Consider the following 27908-nt stretch of genomic DNA (forward strand, 5'->3'; position numbering starts at 1 on the left):
TTGTATGAGCAGCCGGTGCAGATCACAAGTCCTGGTTCTGCGACCACTGACGCCAGGCAGACAATCTCTGAAGGGTACTGATAACGGCTGGGGTCACTCGTCTTGTAAAGACATTGCCCAGAAGGCGGCAATAGCAAACCGTTTCTGTAGAAAAACTTGCCAAGAACAATCATTGTCATGGACCATGGTTGTCATGTCATATGACATGGCATGTAAAAATGATGAATACATTCAAGATTCAAGACAAGAAAAAAAGTACCAATTACAGGAAGGACAACAAAGGCAGAACAGAACACTGCTTGGACTGTTTTCTCCCTCAGTGTGAAGCTACAGAAACACCAATAAAACCCTGCAGATCAATTTTTTTTTTTAACCATGGTGCCTGGAGTTGAAAACCTTACTCACCATCTAGACTTCGGAAGCAATGGTTACGACATCCAAAGCCAGGTGTGTTATTTTACAAGTGTATCCCAGCACAAGGCCAGGCCACAAGAAGGAAAAACAGAAGGAAGACGAAGTTTTTCCACCATTTAGCACTCGAGCCTCTTTCCTCTTTCAATCAGAACATGGCCGATTGACTCCTGAACTCCATTTACCTGTTTTTTGCTAACCCATTCGTCACTTCCCATACCCCCCCCCCCAAAAAATATAATTAGCCTCGCTTTTCAAATTTTCAGTTAAAGAGAATGCAAATCTGGTCATAATTTCACTTTTTAGCCTGGTACTACTCAGCAAAACTTACTTGTAATCAAAGTAATAACACTTGAGTTGTGCCATATAGCGTTCAAACGATGGGATATCTTTCTTCAGGATACTCCATTGCGCTCCGATTTCCAAAACATCCCCTTTAAAATAAAACACATCGAGAAAACGTTTTAAATCCACAAGTATCCAGTGGGCATATTCGACTGGACCAGCCATAGTGGCCAACAACTGTTCACAGGTTGAATATCCTGCAGCAGGCAACTTGTTGCCAAACCCCTTCCACATCCACGACATGCACGTCAGCAGGTCAATGATATAGCCTTCGGGTGGACCATCTATTTAATATTGCATTTCCCAGCACTATATAAATCGCCTATTTTTTAAAAATGAGCTATTCTAAAAAAGACAAGATAAAAAGATAATGTGATATATGGAATTAGGAGGGGGGAGAGGGGGGAGAGGGAGGGGAGGGGGGAGGGGGGATGGGGGCTCGATGGTAGAATCCTGATGGAGCTGGCAGAAGTTATGGAAATTGATGTGTTGGATACAGAGGGTTGTGAGGTGGTCGGTAAGGACAAGGGGTTGATTGTGGATGATGGGGTGGGGGCAGATATGCGGGAATTGGAGGAGATGCAGGTGATGATGGTGTAAAGAAAATTCTGCTGTTTGAAAAAGACAGGACATCTCTGATGTTCTAGAATGGAAAACACCATCCTGAGAACAAATACAGCATTGAGAGAAGGGAATGGCATTTTTACAAATGACAGGGTGGGAAGAGGCACAGTCAGGATAACTGAGAATCGATAGCTTTAGAAAAGATGTCAGAGGATCGTCTACCTTCAGAGATGGAAGCAGGGATATTAAGGGGAGAGAAGTGTCAGAGATGGACAAAGGAAATTTGAGGGCAGGGTGGAAAATAGAAGCAAAGTGGATGAAATCGATGTGCTCAGCATGGGTGCAGAAAGCAGTCGTCAATATAGTGGAGGAAAGGTTGGTGAGCATTGTCAATGTGGGCTTCGGACATGGACAGCTTCATGTGGATGATGAAAATCTGACACAAAGTGGCCTCATTTGATCAAGGCCTCTGTGGCCGCTTTACAAAGCACCAAGGGAATTTTCAAAATCCGAAGAAAATCCAAAGAATATCCACCTCATTATCTGGAATGTTATAGTTCAACATTAGTTTTTCTTTTTCAATCTTGTTATTATTAGTTTCATAAAAATAAACATAACATGATAGTGGTACAAAGTTATTATGAATACATTGTTATAATTAGCATAAGTGATTATAAAGCCAGATAACACTTAAATGATAAAACTCCCAATCAAGCAACACACATCGAAGTTGCTGGTGAACGCAGCAGGCCAGGCAGCATCCCTAGGAAGAGGTGCAGCCGACGTTTCAGGCCGAGACCCTTCGTCAGGACTAACTGAAGGAAGAGTGAGTAAGAGATTTGAAAGTTGGAGGGGGAGGGGGAGATCCAAAAAGATAGGAGAAGACAGGAGGGGGAGGGATGGAGCCAAGAGCTGGACAGGCGATAGGCAAAAGGGATATGAGAGGATCATGGGACAGGAGGCCCAGGGAGAAGGAAAAGGGGGGGGGACCCAGAGGATGGGCAAGGGGTATAGTCAGAGGGACAGAGGGAGAAAAAGGAGAGTGAGAGAAAGAAGGTGTGTATAAAAATAAGTAACAGATGGGGTACGAGGGGGAGGTGGGGCATTAGCGGAAGTTAGAGAATTCAATGTTCATGCCATCAGGTTCGGGGCTACCCAGACGGAATATAAGGTGTTGTTCCTCCAACCTGAGTGTGGCTTCACCTTTACAGTAGAGGAGGCCGTGGATAGACATGTCAGAATGGGAATGGGATGTGGAATTAAAATGTGTGGCCACTGGGAGATCCTGCTTTCTCTGGCAGACAGAGCGTAGGTGTTCAGCAAAGCGGTCTCCCAGTCTGCGTCGGGTCTCGCCAATATATAAAAGGCCACATCGGGAGCACCGGACGCAGTATATCACCCCAGCCGACTCACAGGTGAAGTGTTGCCTCACCTGGAAGGACTGTTTGGGGCCCTGAATGGTGGTAGAGGAGGAAGTGTAAGGGCATGTGTAGCACTTGTTCTGCTTACACGGATAAGTGCCAGGAGGGAGATCAGTGGGGAGGGATGGGGGGGACGAATGGACAAGAGAGTCGCGTAGGGAGCGATCCCTGCGAAATGCAGAGGGGGGGGGGAGGGAAAGATGTGCTTAGTGGTGGGATCCCGTTGGAGGTGGCGGAAGTTACGGAGAATAATATGTTGGACCCGGAGGCTGGTGGGGTGGTAGGTGAGCACCAGGGGAACCCTATTCCTAGTGGGGTGGCGGGAGGATGGAGTGAGGGCAGATGTACATGAAATGGGGGAGATGCGTTTAAGAGCAGAGTTGATAGTGGAGGAAGGGAAGCCCCTTTCTTTAAAAAAGGAAGACACCTCCCTCGTCCTAGAATGAAAAGCCTCATCCTGACAGCAGATGCGGCGGAGATGGAGGAATTGCGAGAAGGGGATGGCGTTTTTGCAAGAGACAGGGTGAGAAGAGGAATAATCCAGATAGCTGTGAGAGTCAGTAGGCTTATAGTAGACATCAGTGGATAAGCTGTCTCCAGAGACAGAGACAGAAAGATCTAGAAAGGGGAGGGTGGTGTTGGAAATGGACCAGGTAAACTTGAGAGCAGGGTGAAAGTTGGAGGCAAAATTAATAAAGTCAACGAGCTCTGCATGTGTGCAGGAAGCAGCGCCAATGCAGTCGTCGATGTAGCGAAGGAAAAGTGGGGGACAGATACCAGAATAGGCACGGAACATAGATTGTTCCACAAAGCCAACAAAAAGGCAGGCATAGCTGGGACCCATACGGGTGCCCATAGCTACACCTTTAGTTTGGAGAAAGTGGGAGGAGCCAAAGGAGAAATTATTAAGAGTAAGGACTAATTCCACTAGATGGAGCAGAGTGGTGGTAGAGGGGAACTGATTAGGTCTGGAATCCAAAAAGAAGCATAGAGCTTTGAGACCTTCCTGATGGGGGATAGAAGTATATAGGGATGGACATCCATGATGAAAATAAAGCGCTGGGGGCCAGGGAACTTAAAATCATCGAAAAGTTTAAGAGCGTGAGAAGTGTCACGAACATAGGTAGGAAGGGATTGAACAAGGGGGGATAAAACCGTGTCGAGGTATGCAGAAACGAGTTCGGTGGGGCAGGAGCAAGCTGAGACAATAGGTCGGCCAGGACAGGCAGGTTTGTGGATCTTGGGTAGGAGGTAGAAACGGGAAGTGCGAGGTGTGTGAACTATAAGGTTGGTAGCAGTGGATGGGAGATCCCCTGAGCGGATAAAGTCGGTGATGGTGTGGGAGACAATGACCTGGTGCTCCTTAGTGGGGTCACAATCGAGGGGTAAATAAGAGGAGGTATCCGCGAGTTGTCGCTGTGCCTCGGCAAGGTAGAGGTCAGTACGCCAGACTACAACAGCACCCCCCTTATCGGCGGGTTTAATAATAAGGTTAGGATTAGTGCGGAGGGAGTGGAGAGCAGAGCGTTCGGAAGGAGTAAAGTTGGAATGGGGACAAGGTGCAGTGAAGTCGAGATGGTTGATGTCCCGTTGGCAGTTAGCGATAAAGAGATCCAGAGCAGGCAGAAGACCAGAGCGGGGTGTCCATGAAGAAGAGGAGGGTTGAAGGCAGGAGAAGGGGTCATCGGTGGGGGTGGAAGAGTTCTTGCCGAAGAAGTAGGCTCGGAGACGGAGTCGGCGTTAGAAAAGTTCCGCATCATGGCGAACACAGAACTCGCTGAGGTGTGGGTGAATGGGGACAAAGGTGAGGCCCTTACTGAGAACCTAGCGTTCTGCCTCCGACAGTTGAAGGTCGGAGGGGATGGTAAAGACCCTGCACGGATGAGAGCTGGGATCAGAGGGAGGAGGGGGGAGGCTGGGGGTGTCAATGGAGAGGGGAGGGTTGGGGTGAGAGGAAGATGGAGCCTCTGAGGACCCAGGAGCTGACGATGGGATCTGAAGGAGATGGGATTGCAGAGTATTGGTGGGGGAAGGGGAGACGGGAGTCACAATAGCAGCACATAAAGACCAGGCCTGGAGTTCAAGGCTGGCGTCGCAGTTGGTGGTTGCCCAATCGCTTTGAATGTGTCCATGGTCGTTGCTGGAGTCCGGGTTTTGAATATGCCCTGAGGTGTTGCAGCCGGCGAGATCAATGGCTGAGGCAATCTGAAGTTCATGCCTGTTAGTTTCATGGCCAACAGGCTCTGGAGTCCGTAGATGTAGGATCTTGCGATCTTTGCCTAACATGACAAAGTCAAAAAAATGGCGATTGCAGGCGTGAATCCTACGGATGATGAAATAACGGGTAGGACCATTACAGACGGCGAAGAAAGTGTCCCGAAGGTGTGGAAGGGTCTGGGATAGGGACACCAAGTACCTCCTCATGGCGGAGAGAGTCGCCTTCAGAGCTTGACGGGAGAAGCGGCGAGAGGCAGAGTCAATAAAATGTGAGTACCTGGGATCCTCAGAAGGTCCAAATTGACAGGCTTGGAAACGAATCCTAAAGCCAACTGGAGTAAGTTGGCAACGGAGGCACGTTCCAAGAAAGGATATATGGCTGTGATAGCGAGTCTGAGTCAAAGTGTGGTCGAAAAGTTGAAGAGCCGAAGAAATTACAGATGGGGAGCAGTGAGAGATGGTTTCACTGAACTCCCGTCGAAGAGAGGATCTAAACTTCTTCAGTGTAGGCATCACCGGAAGAGGCTTCGCAGTAGTGAATTTAAAAACGCAAACAACAGGAATTCTGCAGATGCTGGAAATTCAAGCAACACACATAAAAGTTGCTGGTGAACACAGCAGGCCAGGCAGCATCTGTAGGAAGAGGTGCAGTCGACGTTTCAGGCCGAGACCCTTCGTCAGGACTAACTGAAGGAAGAGTGAGTAAGGGATTTGAAAGTTGGAGGGGGAGGGGGAGATCCAAAAAGATAGGAGAAGACAGAAGGGGGAGGGATGGAGCCAAGAGCTGGACAGGTGATAGGCAAAAGGGATATGAGAGGATCATGGAACAGGAGGTCCGGGAAGAAAGACAGGGGGGCGGGGTGGACCCAGAGGATGGGCAAGGGGTATATTCAGAGGGACAGAGGGAAAAAAAGGAGAGTGAGAGAAAGAATATATGTTTAAAAATAAGTAACAGATAGGGTACGAGGGGGAGGTGGGGCATTAGCGGAAGTTAGAGAAGTCGATGTTCATGCCATCAGGTTGGAGGCTACCCAGATGGAATATAAGGTGTTGTTACTCCAACCTGAGTGTGGCTTCATCTTTACAGTAGAGGAGGCCGTGGATAGGCATGTCAGAATGGGAATGGGATGTGGAATTAAAATGTGTGGCCACTGGGAGATCCTGCTTTCTCTGGCGGACAGAGCGTAGGTGTTCAGCAAAGCAAAACTCCCAATCATATAGGATACAAATGAATAATATAAAACAAAGAAAAATATCTGAAAAAAGCACGAAAAAGGAAAAAGAAAATAATAACCCCCCAAAAAAATAATCTAAACAGAAATAATCAACTAAACTAAAAAAAAATGGGCTGTTTTGTAACATCGTAAAAAATGGGAGAAAGGAAAAAACCTTAGTGTCGACGACTCCGTTCCTCTCAACCAACATTACAGAGAAGTAAAATAAGTTTGGAAATGGTCAAATTACATCAGTTCAACATTAATTTTATTTATTGAGATACAGTGTCAAATGAGTCCTTCCGGCCCACTGAGTCATGCCTTCCAGCAAACCCCGATTTAACCCTAGTCTAATCACAGGACAATTTACAATGACCAATTGGTACATCTTTGGACTGTGGGAGGAAACCGGAGCACCCGGAGGAAACTCAAGCAGTCATGGGGACAATGAACAAACTCCTTACAGGCAGCGGTGGGAACTGGAGTCTGGTAGCTGGTACAGTAAAGCACTATGCCACCCAAAAATGAAAATGTAATTAATGAGGATCCAGTATGGGAGAAATCAGATAAATACAAACTCTGTTGATGATACTCACGGGCAAGAATGAGCTGTCTCTTGGTCAGTTTGGTGCCGGAGGTGGGCAGAAAGTTCAGTTCCAGTAGAGCCACCTGAAACAGGAGCACACACATCGGCACTTACTAGGCTGTAGGGAGAACCCAGAACAATCTCATGTGTTCTGTGACCTCACCAAAGTAGGCACCATTTCAAAGCCGAGGGGTACAATGACACTCAAGTGTAGTCAGAAACGAGGAGGCAGCCAGCTGCAGATGTTAGGATACAGACTGGCAAGGTAGATCAACACGTCATGCAAAATTGCGAAGTGTTTGTCAGGTACAAGAGCCTCACGACTCGTACCACTAAGTTCAGGAACAGCTACTACCCCTCAACCAACAGGCTCTTGAATAAAAGGGAATAACCACACTAACTTGTCCATCATTGAGATGTTTCCCACAACCAATGATCTCACTTTAAGGGTTCTTTATCTCATATTTTCATTATTTATTCATATTTGCATTTGCACAGTTTCTCTTCTGCACTCTGGTTAATCTTTCACTGACCCTCTTATAGTTGCTATTCTATAGATTTATTGAGTATACCCGCAGGAAAACGAATCTTAGGGTTGTATATGGTGAGATATATACTATAATAAAATTTACTTTGAACTTTGCTCATAAAGTTAAGAAGGCACATTAAACTACCCAGTACAATTTTAAAATAATCCAGAAATCAGAGATCTGAACATTTATGTAATCTGAATACAATTAACATAACTATTGTTCATCCCAGTTTGGCAAAAGAATAAATCAAGGAAGGTAGTGCACCCGTGGCTGACAAGGGAAATTAGGGATAGTACCAATTCCAAAGAAGAAACATACAAATTAGCCAGAAAAAGCAGCACACCTGAGGATTGGGAGAAATTCTGAGTCCAGCAGAGGAGGACAAAGGGCTTAATTAGGAAAGGGAAAAAAGATTATGAGAGAAAGCTGGCAGGGAACATAAAAACTGACTGTAAAAGCTTTATAGATATGTGAAAAGAAAAAGATTGGTTAAGACAAGTGTAGGTCCCTTACAGTCAAAAACAGGTGAATTGATCATGGGGAACAAGGACATTGCAGACCAATTGAATAACTACTTTGGTTCTGTCTTCATTAAGGAGGACATAAATAATCTTCCAGAAATAGTAGGGGATCGAGGGTCTAGTGAGATGGAGGAACTGAGGGAAATACATGTTAGTAGGGAAGTGGTGTTAGGTAAATTGAAGGGATTGAAGACAGATAAATCCCCAGGGCCAGATGGTCTGCATCCCAGAGTGCTTACGGAAGTAGCCCAAGAAATAGTGGATGCATTAGTGATAATTTTTCAAAACTCGTTAGATCCTGGATTAGTTCCTGAGGATTGGAGGGTGGCTAATGTAACCCCGCTTTTTAAAAAAGGAGGGAGAGAGAAACAGGGGAATTATAGACCGGTAAGCCTAACATCAGTGGTGGGGAAAATGCTAGAGTCAGTTATCAAAGACGTGATAACAGTACATCTGGAAAGCGGTGAAATCATCGGACAAAGTCAGCATGGATTTGTGAAAGGAAAATCATGTCTGACGAATCTCAGAATTTTTTGAGGATGTAACTAGTAGAGTGGATAGGGGAGAACCAGTGGATGTGGTATATTTGGATTTTGAAAAGGCTTTTGACAAGGTCCCACACAGGAGATTAGTGTGCAAACTTACAGCACATGGTATTGATGTGGATAGACAGTTGTTTGGCAGACAGGAAGCAAAGAGTGGGAATAAACGGGACCTTTTCAGAATGGCAGGCAGTGACCAGTGGGGTACCGCAAGGCTCAGTGCTGGGACCTCAGTTGTTTACAATATATATTAATGACTTAGACGAGGGAATTAAATGCAGCATCGCCAAGTTTGCGGATGACACGAAGCTGGGTGGCAGTGTTAGCTGTGAGCAGGATGCAGGGTGACTTGGATAGTTTGGGTGAGTGGGCAAATTCATGGCAGATGCGAGTGAAGAGCTCGAAGTTCCTGGGTGTGCACGTAATCGACAATCTAACCTGGACCCACATCTCCTCACTAGTCAAGAAGGCACAACAGCGTTTACACTTTGAGGAGATTGAGGCGTTCAAAGTCCCCACCCCAATTTCGAGCAACTTTCTACAGGATCACCATCAAGTGTCCGGTCTGGCTGGATTAATGAGTAGTACGGAAGCTGCACGACATCAGACAGCAAGATCCCACAGAGGTCAGTAAAAACAACTGAGGATCACCAGGGTCTCCATCCCCCCCTATTTGTGACATTCACCAGGAGTGTTGGAGACAAAGGGCGTGAAGCATTGTTAACGATCCCTACCACCCATCCCGTAACCTCTTTGACCCATTACCATCAGGAAGGAAGTAGAGAAGCATCAGGACATGGACTGACAGACTGGGTAACAGCTCCTTCCCCCAGGCTGTGAGATGAATGAATACCCTGCCACCACTCATCACTAGGACAGCGCGCGATTTACTGTTTACCTGAGCTGTGTACTGCATGCATTTTGAATGGTATTTTGGTTTATGTGCTGTGTGTGGTGCACCATGATCCAGAGAATCATTGTTTCATTTGGTTGTATACATGTCATCTGGCAAAAGGTACCAAAGCATTCGGGCTCTCACAACCAGACTGTGCAACAGATTCTTCCCCCAAGCCATCAGACTCCTCAATACCCAGAGACTAGACTGACATCTACATCATCTATTATATTGTAATTTGTCCTCTACTGTGCCTATTGTCTTGTTTGTTATTTATTGTACTGCCCTGCACTGTTTTGTGCACTTTGTGTAGTCCTGTGTAGGTCTGTAGTCTAGTGCAGTTTTTGTGTTGTCTTATGTAGTCTAGTGTAGCCTTGTGCTGTCTCACATAGTCTAGTGTAGTTTTGTGTTGTTTCATGTAGCACCATGGTCCTGGAGGAACGTTGTTTCATTTTTACTGTGTACTGTACCAGCAGCTTATGGTCGAAAAAAAAAACTTGACTTGACTTGAGATGTAGTCAGATGACAATAAACCAGAACAAAACTCTGCATAATACTTCATCAAAGTTGCTGGTGAACACAGCAGGCCAGGCAGCATCTCTAGGAAGAGGTACAGTCAACATTTCAGGCCGAGACCCTTCGTCAGGACTAACTGAAGGAAGAGCTAGTAAGAGATTTGAAAGTGGGAGGGGGAGGGGGCAATCCGAAATGACAGGAGAAGACAGGAGGGGGAGGGATGGAGCCAAGAGCTGGACTGGCAAAAGGGATATGAGAGGATCATGGGACAGGAGGCCCAGGCAGAAGGAAAAGGGGGAGGGGAGGAAAAATCCAGAGGATGGGCAAGGGGTATAGTCAGAGGGACAGAGGGAGAAAAAGGAGAGAGAGAGAAAGAATGTGTGTATATAAATAAATAACGTACGGGATACGAGGGGGAGGTGGGGCATTAGTGGAAGTTAGAGAAGTCAATGTTCATGCCATCAGGTTGGAGGCTACCCAGACGGAATATAAGGTGTTCCTCCAACCTGAGTGTGGCTTCATCTTTACAGTAGAGGAGGCCGTGGACATTGACTTCTCTAACTTCCGCTAATGCCCCACCTCTCCCTCGTACCCCATCCGTTATTTATTTATATACACACATTCTTTCTCTCTCTCTCCTTTTTCTCCCTCTGCCCCTCTGACTATACCCCTTGCCCGTCCTCTGGGCTTCCTCTCCCCCTTTCTTTCCCCCTGGGCCTGTCCCATGATCCTCTCATATCCCTTTTGCCAATCACCTGTCCAGCTCTTGGCTCCATCCCTCCTTCTCCTATCATATTGGATCTCCCCCTCTCCCTCCCACTTTCAAATCTCTTACTAGCTCTTCCTTCAGTTAGTGCTGACGAAGGGTCTCGGCCCGAAACGTCGACTGTACCTCTTCCTAGAGATGCTGCGTTCACCAGCAACTTTGATGTGTGTTGCTTGAATTTCCAGCATCTGCAGAATTCCTCGTGTTTACGTAATACTTCATGTGCAACTTCACCAACATCCCTTATCACTGTAAACAAACATCCTTTCTTCTTCACTATTTCTTTTACAAGAAAGGCCATTTTGCCATTTGCTTTCCTGACCAGTAACATCTACTCAATAACTTTCTGAGCCCATCCCAAGAAACTCAAATGTTGATGTACTTTGCCCAACTGTAATCCTTATTTAGATAATGGTTTACTTTTAAATTCCTCTAAGCAAAGTACACATCATGTTCTCCCACATTGAATAACATTTGCCAAGTTTTCTCCCACTCTCTCAGCCTATCTAATTCTGTTGCAAAGTCCAGATGTTCTCATTGCAACAAGCCCTCTCACTTAACTTTGTTATATTGGCAAACTTTGATACTTTATGCTCTATCCCCTTCTCCAGCTACAAATAACCGAGAGTCTAAAACTTGGGGCACTCCACCACTTAGACCAGGGGCAGAATTAAGTCACCTGGCCCATTGAGTCTATTCCACTATTCAACCACAGCTGATCCTTTTTTAAAAATCTCCTCCTCAAGCCCAGTTCCCGGCCTTCTCCCCATAAACTTTGATGCCACGTCCAATCAAGAACCTATCAATCCCTGCCTTTAATACACCCAATGGCCTGGCCTCCACAGCTACATGTGGCAACAGATTCCATAAGTTCATGACCCTTTGGCTAAAGAAATTTCTCCGCATCTCTGTTTCGAAAGGGCACCCCTCTATCCTGAGGCTGTTGTCTCTTGTCCTAGACTCTCCCAGCATGGGGAACATCCTTTTCACATCTACTCTGTCTAGGCCTTTCAACATTTGAAAGGTTTCAATGAGATCCCTCCTCATCCTTCTGAATTCCAGCAAGTTCAGACCCAGAGCCATCAAACGTTCCTCGTATGATAACCCTTTCATTCCTGGAATCGTCCTTGTGAACCTCCTCTGGACCCTCTCCAATGCCAGCACATCTTTTCTAACATGAGGGGCCCGAAACTGTTCACAATACTCAAGGTGAGGCCTCACCAGTACCTTATAAAGCCTCAGTATCACATCCTTGCTCTTGTAATCTAGACCTCTTGAAATGAATGCTAACATGCATTTGCCTTCCTCACCATCAACCCAACCTGCAAGTTAACCTTCAGGGTGTTCTGCACAAGGACTCCCAAGTCTCTCTGCATCTCAGATTCCTGGATTGTCTCCCCATTTAGAAAATTGTCCACAAGTTTATTTCTACTACCAAAGTGCATGACCATGCATTTTCCAACATTGTATTTCATTTGCCACTTTCTTGCCCATTCTCCTAATCTAAGTCCTTCTGCAGCCTACCTCTCCTCAACACTACCTGCCCCTCCACCAATCTTCATATCATCTGCAAACTTGCCACAAAGCCATCTGTTCCATCATCTAAATCATGTACATACAGCATAAAAAGAAATGGTCCCAACACCAAACCCTGTGGAACACACCACTAGTCACTGGCAGCCAACCAGAAAAGGATTCTTTTATTCCCACTCGCTGCCTCCTACCAATCAGCCAATGCTCTTACCATGTTAGTAACTTTCCTGTAATACCATGGGCTCTTAACTTGGTAAGCAGCCTCATGTGTGGCACCTTGTCAAAGGCCTTCTGAAAGTCCAAATATACAACATGCATTGCATCCCCTTTATCTATCCTACTTGTAATCTCCTCAAAGAATTCCAACAGGTTCGCCAGGCAGGATTTTCCCTGACCAAGTACTCCATCACCTCATCCTTAACAACTGACTCTAACATCTTCCCAACCACTGAGGTCAGGCAAACTGGTCTATAATTTCCTTTCTGCTGCCTTCCTCCTTTCTTAAAGAGTGGAGTGACATTTGCAATTTTCCAGTCCTCTGGCACCATGCCAGAAGTCTAATGATTTTTGAAAGATCATTTCTAATGCCACAACAATCTCTAACGCTGGCTCTTTCAGAGCCCTAGGGTGCAGTTCCTCTGGTCTGGGTGACTTATGAACCTTTAGCTCTTTCAGCTTTTTGAGCACCTTCTCTCTTGTAACAGTAAATGCACCCACTTCTCTTTCTTCACACACGACATCAGGTATACTGCTGGTGTCTTCCAGTGAAGACTGACACAACATACTCATTTAGTTCATCAGCCATCTCCTTGACCCCGTTATTATTTCTCCTGCCTCATTTTCTAATGGTCCTATATCCACTCTCATTTCTCTTATTTTTAACATACTTGAAAAAACTTTTACTATCCACTTTGATATTATTTGCTTGCTTGATTTCATATTCCATCCTTTCCCTTCTAATGATTTTTTTAGTTGCTCTCTGTAGGTTTTTAAAAACTTCCCAATCCTCTATCTTCCCACTAATTTTTGCTTTGTGTATGCCCTTCCGTTTGCTTTTACAATGGCTTTGACTTCCCTTGTCAGTCAAGGCTGTGCTATTTTATCATTTGAGTATTTCATTTTTGGAATACACATGTCCTGCATCTTCATTCTTCCCAGAAACACACGCTGTTGCTGCTCTGCTGACATCCTTGCCGGCAGCTCCTTCCAACTTACCTTGGCCAACTACTCTCTAATACTACTAATTTCCCTTTCTCCACTGAAATACCGCTACATCAGACTTTACTTTCTCCTTATCAAATTTCAAGTTGAACCAATCATATTGTGATCACTGGTTCATAAGGGTTCTTTTACCTTAAACTCCCTAATGCCTCCGGTTCAATACATAACACCCAATCTAGTATAGCTGATCTCCTAGTAGCCTCAACGACAAACTGCTCTAAAAAGCTATCTCTTAGGCATTCAACAAACTCACTCCCTTGAGACCCATTACAAACTTGATTTTCCCAATTGACCTGCATGTTAAAATGACTACCATAACATTGCCCTTTTGACTCTTCTTCTCATTTCCTGTTGTAACCTGTGGTCCATCTCCCAGCCACTGTTGGCAGGCCTGTTTACTTACTTCTCTCCAGCCTGAAAAAGACCTGTTTAATCCAACACTGCCTTCTATTTTTGTTTCTCTCGCCTTGTGGTGCATCAGGCAACAATCTTGCTGCTTCCTTTAGCATGTTTTTTTTTTAACAAGGCCGAGTTGCTAGCTCTACACTCAGCCCAGCACGGATGGAAAGTATGAAAGGAGCCAGCCGGATTCGAACCTGGAATCACTCACCTCAAAGTCCAGTGCGGATGCCACTCCACCACCAGACGGCTTACCGTCTTTTATGCAAGAACCAACCTTCAGTCTGTACTCACACGTCCCCAACACCAGGTGTGCCTACCTTGTTCACCAGCCCCTAAGTGGCACCTCATCAAATGCCATCTAAATCAGAATCACTTTCATTATCAATGTCTTACATGGTGTGAAATTTGTTGTTTAGCTGCAGTCTAGTCTACGTGACCTCTCTTTGTAATGTAGGACCTCAAATCCAGGTGGTACATCTTCTCTGCATGCTTTCTAGTTTGGTAACATATTTCCTTCAACAGGCTGATCAAAACCATACAAGATACTCGAACTGCAGCCTCACCAGTCTTGTACAACCATAACATTATCCCCCAACTCTGGTACTCAAATCACTGATTGATAAAGGCCAGAGTGCCAAATGCCTTTCTACCTGTGACGCCATTTTCAGTGAACTACTCACTTGCGATCAGAGGCTCCTCGATTCAGTATCAGAATGAGGTTTAGTATTACCAACGTATGTTGTGAAATTTGTCTTTGTGGCGGCAGTGCAATGCAATACAATACATAATAATAAGGAAAAAAACTAAAACATAAATAATTTTAAATAGTTAAAGTAGTGCAAAAATAGAAATAACAAAAATAGTAAGGTAGTGTCCAAAGATTCAATGTCCATTCAGAAATCGGATGGCAGAGGGAAAGAAGCTGTTCCTGAATCATTGAGTGTGAGCCTTCAGGCTTCTGTACCTCCTTCTTAATGGTAGCAATGAGAAGAGGGCATGTTCTGGGTGATGGGGCGGGGGGGGGTGTCCTTAATGATGGATACTGCCTTTTTGAGGCATTGCTGCTTAAAGATGTCCTGGATACCACAGAGGATAGCATCCATGATGGAGCTGAGTCAGTTTACAACTCTCTGTAGCTTATTTCGATCCTGTGTAGTAGACGCCTCCCCGCATACCAGATGGTGATGCAGCCAATTAGAATGCTCTCCGTGGTACATCTGTAAAACTTGCCAGTGTCTTTTGTGACAAACTAAATCTCCTCAAACTCCTAACAGAATGTAGCCGCTGTCGTGCCTTCTTTGTAGGGGGTTCCATAACACCCTTTGGGCCCTACCCTTCACTGCCTGTAAGGAGTTTGTATGTTCTGCCTGTGACCACGTGGTTTCCTCTGGGTGCTCTGGTTTCCTCCCATATTCCATAAACGTACAGGTTGTACCTTGGTTTGAACTACCAAAACACCCATTTTAATTATTTATACTAATGTGAATGCTTTTGAGGTTGGTAACAAGATTAATGAAGTTAGGATGATAGGTGTTGTCTAAAAGCATCTTAAAGATACAGATAAGCTTTATTTAACACGTGTAAATCAAAACATACAGTGAAGTACATCTTTGCATCAACGACCAACACAATCCGAGGCGCCATGGCAATGTAGCAGTTAGCGCGGCGCTGTTACAGCTCGGGGTGTCAAAGTTCAACTCCAACAGCACCTGTAAAGGAGCTTGTACATCCTCCCTTGAAGAATGAACGCGTTTCCTCCGGGTGCTCCGGTTTCCTCCCACAGTCCAAAGGCGCACTGGTTAGTAGGTTAACTGTACCGCGATTAGGCTAGCGCTATAAACTGCGGGGATTGCCGGGTGGTGCCAGAAGAGCCTGCTCCGCGCTGTGGCGCTGGGGGCAGCCTGTAAGTTCAGCCATTTTTCTGTCTCCAACATAGCACGCCGACACAATTTACTAAGCTGGAACATGGGAGGAAACCGGGGCACCCAGAGGAAACCGCGTGGTCATGGGGAGAACGGTGGGATTGAACCTGGGTCATTGGTGCTGTGAAGTGTAACTCTAACCGCCATATAGCGCGCTGCCCCAAGTAAGGCATTTGACAAGACCTCGCACGGTACACTGATTCAGAAGGTTGACACACAGGATCGAGGGAAAACTAGCTAAATGGATCTAAAATCAGCTTGGCAATAGGAAGCAAATGATTTTGACAAAAGGATGTTTTTCTGATTGGTAATCTGTGACTCCTGGGTGGCAGGGTGCAGATAGATCTCTACCAAGGGGAGGCATAAAGTGCTCTTCCCTCTGTTAGCCTGATCACCCTTGGGCAAGGTGTAGTATCTGTTTAGCCCCCCGCCCCACCTCCAATCAGGGTCACATGAAGCCATGGGGGCAGGTGGTGGATGTGCACATGAGCTGGTGCATATCACGAGTCCTGGTTATGCAACCACTGACGCCAGGCAACCTCTAATCTCTTGAGAACGGCTGGGGTCACCCGTCTTATAAAGACAGTGCTCAGAAGGCAGCAATGGCAAATCACTTCTGTAGAAAAATTTGCCAAGGCCATGACTGCCTATGTCATGTGATGCAGCACCTAAAGGTGTACCACGGGTTTGCGCTGGAACACTTGCTGTTAGTATATCTATAAAACCTTGATGAGAACACAGGAGGTACAGTTAGTAAGCTTGCAGAACACAAAGTTGTTGGTGTTGTGATGGCAAGGTTATCTAAGCAGATGGAAAGTTGGCACAGCAATGGCAGATGGAATTTTATCTGACAAGCATGATGTGATGCATTCCGGAAAGTCAAACAGGGACAGTAATGGGAAAGCTCAATGGGATGCTGATGAACAGAGGAATCTTAAGGTTCAAGTCTACAATTCCCCAAAAGTGGCAAATAGGGTGGTTAGTTCCCATTTGCATGATTTGTTTTTTTGCACGTGGGTGAGGTGTTTGATGTTCCTGTTACCACTTCAGTATTCTATGGGATTTGTGTCAGGGGGCAGAAAGGGTGGCATAGATGTGGCTCCCAAAGGGCCAATTTCTGTACTGTACGAGTCCATTGCTTGATACCCCCTCCCTTACCATACTGCTCATTATAAGTCCTTTGATTGTACTTAAATGTACCCACATCAAATCTTCAGGACGTGCACAGCATTCTCCAATGTGAAAGCTGATGGCGCCCAACCCAGAGTGTTTCCAGTCTCCCCTGTGATCACTGGTGGCCTTGGCTAAGGGACAATGAACAGAGGGAGGCAGATATTTGGTGTCACACCCACAGAGAAGTACTGAGGGTGGGCTGGAACCTTTATCCACCCTGTATGACTGAATCTAAGCTCAGAAAAGTACTAAAGTGAGATGATTTCCAAAGTTCAAAGCAAATTTGTCAGAGTACATACGTGTCACCACATACAACCCTGAGATTCTTTCTCTGCAGTCATACTTAGCAAATCTATAGAACAGTAACTGTAAACAGGATCAATGAAAAATAAACTGTGCAAATGCAAATATAAATAAACAGCAATAAATAACGAGCAAGAAATAACAAAAGCGTCCTTAAACAAGCCTAGTTGTTCCCCTTTTGTTCAATATAGGACTCTCACCGCCATGTTCAAGGGTTGATGGGTAGTAGCTGTCCTTGAACATGGCGGTGAGAATCCTGAGGCACCTGTACCTCCTACCAGATGGCGGCAGTGAGATAAGAGCATGGCCTGGGTGGTGAGGGTCTTTGATGACGGAGTCCATCATTTCAATCAGAGCTGCCAATTGAGTTGTCCGTGTTCTGGCGCCCTGGAAGTTACAAGAACTATCCAAGACATTTTCAAGGAGCAGTGCCTCAAGAAGGTGGCATCCATCATTAACGACCCCCACCACCCCGGACAAGCCCTCTTCTCATCTGGAAAGAGGTACAGAAGCTTGAAGTCACACACACACAACAATTCAGGAACAGCTTCTTCCCCTCGGCCATCTGATTTCCAAATGGACACTGAACCCATGAGCACTACCTCACTACATTTTTTTAAATTTCTGTTTTTTTAGTACTACTTACTTTAACTTAACTATTTAATGTACACGTATAATTACTGTAATTCAGCCTTTTCCCTATATTCACCATGTATTGCATTGTGCTGCTGCCGCAAAGTTAACAAATTTCACAATGTATGCCAGTGACATTAAACTTGATTCTGAGGTTCGATTCAGTCACACTGGGTGGCAAAGACCCATGCCATCTAAGCTTCCTAACTTTCCTGTCCACGTACCTCTTCAAGTGGCTTTCAACTTTAAAGGGTGTTTAGACAAGCGTGCGGACAAGTATGCAGCAATCCGATTGGAAATACCCCGAGGTTAGGAAAGTTGCAATGCAAATACAAAGTCATCTTCACAGAATCTGCAGCTCACACGATCACCCCTCTCTGCAACGAACATCCTCAGGACAGGCCAGACAAGGTGCATTCAATGGCCCACGGAGCCTCACCTTCCTCAGACCCTCCTACCTACGAGGTATGTTGCAGGTACATGGGTAGAAGAGGTTTAGAAGCAGGAGTTCCCAACCTGGGGTCCTTCAGGTTCACAGCCTCGGCCTTTCTCCTTTCCCCCATAGTGCCAGTTAATACCCCTTAAAGGGCTTCCTCTTAACTTTATTCCTCGGCGTGTAGGGAACTGAGGGGGTGATCTTGCAGAGATGTATAAAGCCACCCGAATGTGAATGTGTACAACCTTTTCCCCCACATTGACCAAGTTTATCAATGCATTTGTTTGAACACCTGAAAAGAGGCTCTTCAGCCCAACTTTTAAAAGGCATTTAGACAAGTAAACAGATAAATTTGGCCCAAGGGCCCACTCCCAGACGGTATGACCGAATGTGTTGTCAATGAACCTCCTTCAACCACCTCGCCTGGCAACGCATTCCACCCACTGACCATTCTCTGGGTGAAAAGCTTTGCCCCTCAGGCTATTAAATCTCTCCCCTCTCACCTTAAACCTATGCCCTCTAGTTCTTGGTTCCCCAGTTCAGGGGGAAAACACCAAATACATCTCAACCATCAGGCTCTTAAAATAAAGAAGATAACCACACTCACTTGCCCCAGCATTTGAGACGTTCCCTCCACCAATCAACTCACTTTAAGAACTCTGTCTCATTATCTCTTGTTCTCATTATTTACATGCATTTGCACTGTTTATCATCTTCTACACTCTGGATACTCTTTTGGTGATCCTGTTGCAGTTACCATTCTATAGATTTGCCGAGTATGCAGGCAGGAAGATGAATCTCGGGGCTGTATATGGTGACATATATGCACTTCGATAATAAAGTATATACTTTGTACTTTCTCTTGGGCTGAAACTCTTATGACGGTAGGACACTGTAACTCTGTGACCGCGACTTCACTGGGGTATCTGCTGACAAAGTGTCACCAGTCAGAGCGGACTATTTTACCAAATTTATTGGTTAACCATTTGTTAACATTTCTTCCTGTTTGAACTTGCAGATTTTTGCCTTCTGCACTCTGGTTGAAAGCCCAAGTTGGGCGGTCTTTCACTGATTCTGTTATGGTTATTAATCTATACATTTTTCTAAAGAAAGCACGCAAGAAAGTGAATCTCAGGGTTGTATATGGTGACATATATGTACTGACAATAAAATTTGCTTTGAACATTCTCCCGCTGGCTTTACACACCTCTCTACGGTCACCCACTGAACGCTCCACGGGATAAAGTTAAAGACGCCCTTTAGGGGGTAATAACCGGCGCTGTGGTGGAAGGAGACAGGCCCAACAGGAGAGGTATCAGAGGGAGAGGCCGGGGCCGGGCGGCCCACTGTGTAATCACCCCGCTCCGCTCTCACCCACCTTCAGCTTGACCAGCAGCTCCTCGCACTTGCGCAGGTTGGGGTTCTTGCGCGCCCACTCGCTCCGCAGTTGCTCGTACATCCCGACCGCCTGCTCCAGCTGCACCGCCATCGTGACTCCGCACACTCGGCCGCCCTACGGCAATCACCCGGGCAACGGCGCCGGCTTTCGCGACACCACTGCGCCCTCACCGGACGTGACGTCGACAAAGCCGCCGCCATCACGGGAAGGGCGGCGGTGGCGGGGGCTTGTCTCTTAAAAGGACCGCTCTGCTTGACATACCTCTCAACCTCTCAGATCCCAGGCAATTACAGACAGCCTGCTCCATTTAGCTGTCTGCTTCCTACTTTATCCCAAAGGGGCAGTAGAGGATTCAAAATAATTTAATTTATAGTTATGCTAACTTTTCTTGCTCAGTGAAAAGTTTGGACTTATTCATAAGAGATCATTCACTCTAGTTTTCTCCCTTTGTAGACTTATTCCTAGTGTCTGAGTCTACTAAGCAAGTGGTGCTGCTGGAGCTGACAGTCCCATGGGAAGATCGCTTGGAAGAGGCCTTTGAAAGGAAGCTCTCCAGGTAAGCAGGACTGGTCAGCAACTGTCAGCAGGCTGGATGGAGAGCGAGGTGTCTCCCAGTGGAGGTTGGTTGTAGGGGATTCATAGCCCGTTCTTTAGTTAGACGCTTCAGCATTTTGGGCATTGAGGGAGAGAGGAAGAGGAGGGGAGTCGTGGAGTCATAAGTAGCTAGCCATCTGGACACAAGCTGGGGTCTGATCAGCCCCGGCTGGGTCACCTGGAGGAGGTTGTATGATGTTGAAAGACCCGAAACACCCGATGATTCCAGGAACATCACTAAAGATGTGTTCAGAAGCATCAGTAAATGTATGTACACAACATTCTCAGACAAACAAGTGTTGTCACTGCTGTAACAGCACACCGCAAAGACATAAAGAGCAGAAAATTTGTTTCAGTAAATGTCATTAAGAAATGCTGAGTTGCCCCACATAATTCACTCTAGCACTGTAAGTTATTTTATGTTCTCCCATCGGGATAGTTGAACCTGATCTGACAGACCGCAGCTCAGGCATGCAGGACTGCACCGTGCACTGTGTACAGCAACCCACGTTCAATTCCCGCTGCTCACTGTCTGTAAGGTCGTCAACATCATGAAACTTGGTCGTAGGAAAGCAGCATCCATCATCAGAGATCCCCACCACCCAGGCCACGCTCTCGTCTCACTGCTGCCATCATTTAGAAAGTCCAAGAGCCTCAGGACTCGCACCTCCCGCTTCAAGAACAGTTGCTATCCCTCAACCATTAGGCTCTTGAGCAAAAGGGGATAGCTACACTCACTTGAAATGTTCCCACAAACAACGATCTCACTTTAAGGACTCTTTATCTCGTGTTCTCGATATTTATTGCTATTTATTTATGTTTGCATTTGCAAAGTTTGTTGTCTTCTGCACTCTGGTTGATCTTTCATTGATCCTGTTATAGTTACTACTCTGTAGATTTGCTGAGTATGCCCACAGGAAAGTGAATCTCAGGGTGGTATATGGTGACATGTGTGTACTTTGATAATATAATTTACTTTGAACTAAGGAGTTTGTATGTTCTCCCCGTGACCGCATGGGTTTCCCTCCGAGTGCTCTGGTTTCCTCCCACAGTCCAAAGGTGGTGGGTTGATTGGCCATTGTAAATTGTCCTGTGATTAGGCTAGGATTACATTGGGGGTTGCTGGGCAGTGCGACTCATAGGACGGAAGGGCTGTATCTCAATAAGTTAAAATAAACATAACAGGAACAGGCCCTTCAGCCCATGAGGTTTGTACTGACCATTACTTAACCTAATCTCTTCTGCCCTCACGTGACCCCTGCACTGCCATTTCCCTGCATATTCATGTGTTTCTATAGGAGCCTCTTCAATCATGTCTGTGTCCACCATTCAGCCCACCACTCTATACAAAAACTTGTCCCACACATTCTCCTGGTATGGGGGTGTGGGAGGCTGCTGCACAGCTGCAGAGAGTTGTAAACCCAGTCAGCTCCATCACGGGCACCCGTCTCCATCGTATCCAGGACATCTTCAAGGAACAGTGCCTCAGAAAGGTGGCATCCATCATTAAGGACCCCCAACACCCAGGACAGGCCCTCTTCTCATTGTTACTGTCAGGGAGGAGGTACAGAAGCCTGAAGGCACACACTCAGCGATTCAGGAACAGCTTCTTCCCCTCTGCCATCCGATTTCTAAATGGACATTGGATCCACGAACACTTCCTCACTACTTTTTTAATTTCTATTTTTGCACTACTTACTTAATTTAACTATATAAAATATATATAATTACTGTATTTCATGTTTTCTCTATTGTAAGGTATTATATTGTACCGCTGCCACAAAGCCAACAAATATCACGTGTTATATACCCCTAGGGTTCATTTTTTCTGTGGACTGTCACTTTAAAACGCTGAGAGAATGAGACTGACTTTTGGACACTGTTGGATTTCTACTGACTACAAAATGGCTTGGTTACTACGGTGAGAGAGGTGGAGTTATTTGATGGACAATCGATTGTTTATACAAGTTCCGCAGCTTGTTTTGGAATAAGTAAGGTCAGCTGATTCTCTCACAGACACGGGGATGCACACAGTCAGAGTCGAGATGGGTTCGATCATGGAAAGTCACCTGTGAGTGGGGTCGCTGGTTTAAACTTTCAGTAGCCCAAAGGAGTGAGTAGAGATCGATCCAGAGTATTGATAAATGACTCTCACAAGTGCTGCAACTAGAAGTTTACAGAGAGGAAGGTTTGAAACAGAAGAAACCTAGTGACAAAGGGACTCTCTCCAAGTAGGCTGTGACGGTGAGTTTGATTCCATTCGAATACAGAAGTGTGATTGTCACATAGTTAACGGAGTGGGTTCTCCGGTGAGAGGAAAACCTTTGTGAATACCACATGTGTTTACCCTTGGTCTGAGTGTGGTAGTTCACTGAAGAAGGCATCCCTGTGGCAAATCACTGTTGGAGTTATTCCGTAGGTCATGGAACTGGATCAGTGGCTATCACAGTGTGTGTAAGGGTGACCCTGTGGAAACTAACCCTCGGCAGCTTTACCACTTGAAGACGGTACCCTCAGTGTGGTCACATTTGGCTACCTTGAAGGATTCGGAGGACAATGGGAAGAGCAGCGACTCCTGTTTATTTGGATTACAAATATCTCAATTTTGTGGACTGAACTGAACTTTCTTACACATCATCGTAAGACTGTAACTCCGACCACCTGAGCTCGAATGAGTTTGGGAACTTTATCGATACACCTATATATGCATAACACCTAACTCTTGATTTACCTGGTTTAAGTTGCCATAATAAAATAGTGATTTGTTAACAGCGACACCAGACTCCAGGCGTGTTCTATTGCTGCTGATACATCAGATGCTGGAGGAACTCAGCAAGCCAAGCAGCATCTATGGAAAAGAGTCCAGTCGATGTTTCGGGACGAGACCCTTCAGCAGGGCTTTACAGCTGATCCTTTTTTTTCCCCCTCCTCAAATTAAAGGGAATGTGGGTTAGAATGGAGGTAAAAGATCCCAATGGCACCTTGAGGTGGAATGGGGAAGTTCGCCCACACCTTTTTTCATTTTATCCCTCAGCCAACATCCCACAGCAGATGGCTGTGGGATCTTGCTGTGTACACCAATGGGTTTGTCTGGAACACCCCGCAGTGACAAAGCCGGCCGGCGTTAGGACCCGGGGGGAGACCCTGTCGGCTCAAGCAACAACAACGATTCTCAGCAGCGGACGGAGAGGGTCCGGGAGTGTCCCGGAAGTGGGAGAGGAGTGTGGAGAGAAGGTGAAGGGCGGCTGGACCGGGTGTGCGAACAGGCAAGTTCGCTAGCCACCTCGCGAGGACCTCGGTTACAAGGGGCGGGGCGCTGGCAACAGGAAGTGGGCAACAGTGGAGGGGCAGCGGGATGGAGGAGGCGGAAGTGCTGGGCGTGTTGACGGTCCTGGGGTAAGAGCTGGGGCTGGGCGTGGGGGGGGGATAGGTAAGGGGTAATGGGGAGAAGGGGGTACTGACAGCCCTGGGCTGGATAGGAGGATACCATGGGGTATCAGGGCCAGGAGGTGGTGGAATAGGAGGGAAGTGTGAATGTGAGGGTGAGTCGTGGGGGAAATGGTTGGGGTGGAATTGACCTGAGGGACGGGGACACTGACAGCCCTGGGCTGAGGGTATCAGGGGAAGGAGGGGGACGGGGAGGGTGATGGGAGCACTGGGGTGGAATTGAACTGAAGGACGGGGACACTGTTAGCTCTGGGCTGAGAGTATCGGGCAGGAGGTAATGGAATGGTGGGGGAGGGAGATGAGAGTATGGGGCGAGTGGCCGCAGGAATGTTTGGGACGGAATGGAACTGAGTGTTGGGGACTGTCAGCCCTGGGCTGAGGTTATCGGGGCAGGAGGGGCATGAGGAAGGAGATGGGTGTATGGGAGTGAGTGGTGGGGAAGGGGTTTTGAGTGCAATTGAACTGAGGGATAGGGACACTGTTAGCTCTGAGCTGAGGACATCAGGCAGGAGGTGATGGAATGGGGGAGGGGGTGGGAGTATAGGAGTGAGTGGCTGGGGAAATGTTCGGGGGGGAAATTAACTGAGGGACGGGACAATGACAGCTCTGGGCTGAGGGTGTCAGGGGCCGGAGGGTGATGGGGGTGAGTGGTGAGCAAACGGTTGGGGTGGAATTGAACTGAGGGGTTGGAACACTGTCAGCTCTGGGCTGAGATATGGAGTATTGGGCAAGAGGGGTTGGCTGAGAGAGGTGAGAGTATGGGGAAAGGGTTGGGGTGGAATTGAACTGAGTGTGGGGGACACTGTCAGATTGGGGCTGGGGGGTATTGGGGGCAGGAGGTTGGGGGAAAGGAGTTATTGGGATGGTGGATGGTGGGGAGAGGATTGGAGTAGAATTTAGCTGAATTAAAGGTGTAAACAGCCCTGGGGTGGAGGGGAGCAGTGTTGAGGGATTGGGGGGGGCTGTTAGATGGGCAGGTATTGGACATGCTGACAGCTCTGGGGTAAGAGGAGGAGGGACAAAAGTGGAAGCGGGTGGAGGAGGACTAAAGGACTACTGGTGGCACCCTCGGAGCCCAGAGTTGGGTAGGAGAGATGGAGGGGTGGGGGAACGGGAAAGGGGTGAGACTCCTCCAACACAGAAATGGGCCATTCAGCCCATCTGGTCCATGCTGACCAGAATTCCCATCCGATCTAATCCCTGGTCCATATCGCTCTGAACTAGGGGCTTTGTTTTTAATGACATGGACCTCTACCATTAACCAAGGGGTCTGTGGACTTCAGGTTGGGAACCCCTGTTGTGAATTTTTTTTGCCCTTGTGCCTTGTAGGTAGGAGGGTCTGAGGAAGGTGAGGCTGCGTGGGCCATTGAATGCACCTCATCTTGTCTGTCCTGTCCTCAGGGTGCTTGTTGTAGAGAGGGTGGTTGAGTGTCAGTTCTGTGAGAATGGCTTTGCATTTATCTCTGATTGGGAATACCCTGAGACTGGGAAACTCCCAGTCAGATTGTTGCAAACTCTGATGAACCAAATCGGCTTATTAAAGTGGTTCAACTCTCGGAGAAAAGAAACCAGAAAGTTTAAAACAAAAATCTGCTGGAAAACTAGAATAAAAACAAGATTTCCGGAAAGAGTCGTCAGGTCGGGCAGCGTCTACGGGGAAAAGAAGACGGGGAATATTTCAGTCCAGCAGTTTGCGGTTCTGTTTCAGCTGTTTGTGGACGAGAGCTTCTCCCCTGACTTTCCAGTCCTGATGAAGGGTCTCGGCCCGAGGCATCGACTGTTTACTCGTATCCATGGATGCTGCCTGGCCTGCTGAGTTCCTCCAGCATTTTGTGTGTGTTGCCATGGGCTCGAGTGCCAGGATTTGGTGGAAATCAGGACTCATTAGAGGGCGCAACCTCCCCCCCCCAGCACTGGCAGCTGCCTGGACATTCTGTCCGGACTGTGATAGTGAACTCTCAGTAAGCCTTGTCGGTGTGTGTCAGGACACCAAGTTCAATTGTTCACGTGGTTGGTGAATGAACTGAAAACGACATGAGGAAGGAGGTGGTTAATAGACCATCAAGTGAGGTATCCAAGATCTGACAGTGATGCCCATTGTCATCAGTAAGTGCCGGGTCGTATGACGTGGCCGATCTTCGTCTTCCCACGACCATGATGGTTCTCAGCAAATTTTCCTACAGAAGTGCTTTGCCATCGCTGCCTTCTGGGCAGTGTCTTTACAAAATGGGTGACCCCCCTCCCCCCCCCCCGCTGTTATCAATACCCTTTGGAGATTGTCTTCCTGGCATCAGTGGTCGTATAACTAGGACTTGTGATCTGCACCGATTGCTCATACGACCATCCACCACCTGTTTGCATGGCTTCACGTGACCCTGATCGGGGGCTAAGCAGGTGCTACACCTTGCCCAAGGGTGACCTGCAGGCTGGCAGAGGGAAGGAGCACCTTACACCTCCTTTGGTAGAGACGTATCTCTATCCTGCTACCCAATAATTGCACCCATGTGATCAATTAACCCAGATTCATTGAGACGTATAGCACAGAAACAGGCCCTTTGGCCCAGCTAGTCCATGCCAAAACCACTGAAACTGCCTATTCTCATTGACCTGCACCGGGACCATAAGCCCTCCACACCCCAACTATTCATTTACCCATCCAAACTTCTCTTAGACATTGAAACCGAGCTCACATCCACCACTTGTGCTGGCAGCCCGTGCCACGCTCTCTCCACCCTCTGAGTGAAGAAATTTCCCCTCACGTTCCCCTTAAACTTTTCACTTTTCACCCTTTAACCCACAACCTCTGGTTGTGGTCCCACCCAACCTCAGTGGAAAAAGCCTGCTTGCGTTTACCCTGTCTGTACCCCTCAATACTAACCCGCGTGCCTCTGGGATGTGGGGGGAAACCGGAGCATCCGGAGGAAACCCATGTGGGTGGTGGGGAGAACATCCAGAACTCCGCACGGACGGTGCAGGAGAATGAGCCTGAGCAGCTGGCGCCGGAAGAGCGTCACGCTACTGTGCTGTCCGATCATCTGCGTGCCCGTCCGAGAGTCTCTTAAATGGCCCGATTGTATCTGCCTCTATCTCCACCCATGGCAGGGCGTTCCATGCACCCGCCACTCTGAGATTTAAACAAAAAAAAACATGCAGAGTGTTAAGTCCGTGGAACGTACTTCGGGTAGTGAAGTGAACGGGAGGTCGTGGGGCTGCAGTCTGCACTGGCTGCGACCTGAGTTGACTGCTGTTCTCTCTATCTCTATCCCACTCCTCCCTCCCTCCTCTCCCCCCCTTCCCCCTCTCCCCCCTTCCCCCTCCCCCTCCCTCCTCTCCCCCTCCCTCCTCTCCCCTCCCTCCTCTCCCCCTCCCTCCTCTCCCCTCCCTCCTCTCCCCTCCCTCCTCTCCCCTCCCTCCTCTCCCCTCCCTCCTCTCCCCTCCCTCCTCTCCCCCCCTTCCTCCTCTCCCCCTTCCTCCTCTCCCCCCCTCCTCTCCCCCCCTCCCTCCTCTCCCCCCCTCCCTCCTCTCCCCCCCTCCCTCCTCTCCCCCCCTTCCTCCTCTCCCCCCCCCCCACCCTTCTTCCTCTCCCCCCCCCCCACAGGTACTCCGGGGAGCTCACCGAGGAGGGTGCCTTGTCCCAGGAGGCGGAGCAGGGCCCCCTCAGCCCGCGCTTCACGGCCGCCTGCTCCTGGCTGGTGTCCGAGCTGAAAGCCGTCAGCCGGCTGGAGGAGTGCCTCACCCCAACAACAGGTGGGAACCGGTGATCCTGGGGAGAGGGGCAGCAATTCCAGCCAGGTCCTGGGAACGCTCCAGACCTGGTCCCTTGCGTTTCCGTTGCAACCTGGTTGGTGTCTCGTTTCAGCTGGTTAGGCCCAGCGGCCTGGAATTCTGCCCTTCCCCACCTTGATAGCCCACAGTTTGCACACGTGGTAAACTGCAGAATTCTGGGAGAAAGTGGATTCCGCCCCCCCCCCCCCCAAGAGAAGAGCGGGATATATTTTTGATGAACTCCCTTGGCTATCGGAATCAGTTCCTACTTCAGCGGTGAGCTGAATGGCTCCGATCAAGATGTTTGTTCCAAGTGTCTTTTCCCTCCAACTTTGAGTCACTGACCGGCAGTTTCTTGGTTCTGCAGGCCCCGAGAACGCGGAGGCTTTCCTGCTGGAGGTCAGCGGGCTGCTGAGCGAGCTGCACTGCCCTTACCCGTCCCTCACCACGGGTAACGCCACCTCCAGGCTGAAGGACAAGGAGAGCTCCCTCCGGCTGCTGCGTAAGTGTTACCTGGGCAACCAGAACTGAGGCTGCGTTCCCAGGATG

The 27908-nt window shown here is 47.7% G+C and overlaps 2 protein-coding genes across 2 annotated transcripts in view; one reads left to right on the forward strand and one right to left on the reverse strand.

Annotated features, from left to right (window-relative positions):
• The window catches only part of psmd8 (proteasome 26S subunit, non-ATPase 8), a 38899-nt gene extending 19210 nt beyond the window's left edge, over positions 1–19689 (reverse strand). Inside the window, exons 1-3 of the mRNA XM_072269957.1 lie at positions 19533–19689; positions 6769–6841; positions 743–845 (exon numbers count right to left, since the gene is read on the reverse strand). Of these exons, the coding sequence (XP_072126058.1) occupies positions 743–845; positions 6769–6841; positions 19533–19643 (287 nt within the window). The 5' untranslated portion in view covers positions 19644–19689. The remainder of the gene's footprint in view (positions 1–742; positions 846–6768; positions 6842–19532) is intronic.
• A 3775-nt stretch (positions 19690–23464) lies between these two features.
• LOC140203838 (protein FAM98A-like) overlaps positions 23465–27908 on the forward strand; it is a 28150-nt gene continuing 23706 nt past the window's right edge. Inside the window, exons 1-3 of the mRNA XM_072269958.1 lie at positions 23465–23543; positions 27193–27341; positions 27727–27861. Coding sequence (XP_072126059.1) covers positions 23503–23543; positions 27193–27341; positions 27727–27861 — 325 coding nt within the window. The 5' untranslated portion in view covers positions 23465–23502. The remainder of the gene's footprint in view (positions 23544–27192; positions 27342–27726; positions 27862–27908) is intronic.

Source organism: Mobula birostris, chromosome 10 (genome assembly GCF_030028105.1).
Source record: "Mobula birostris isolate sMobBir1 chromosome 10, sMobBir1.hap1, whole genome shotgun sequence".
Taxonomy (NCBI): domain Eukaryota; kingdom Metazoa; phylum Chordata; class Chondrichthyes; order Myliobatiformes; family Myliobatidae; genus Mobula; species Mobula birostris.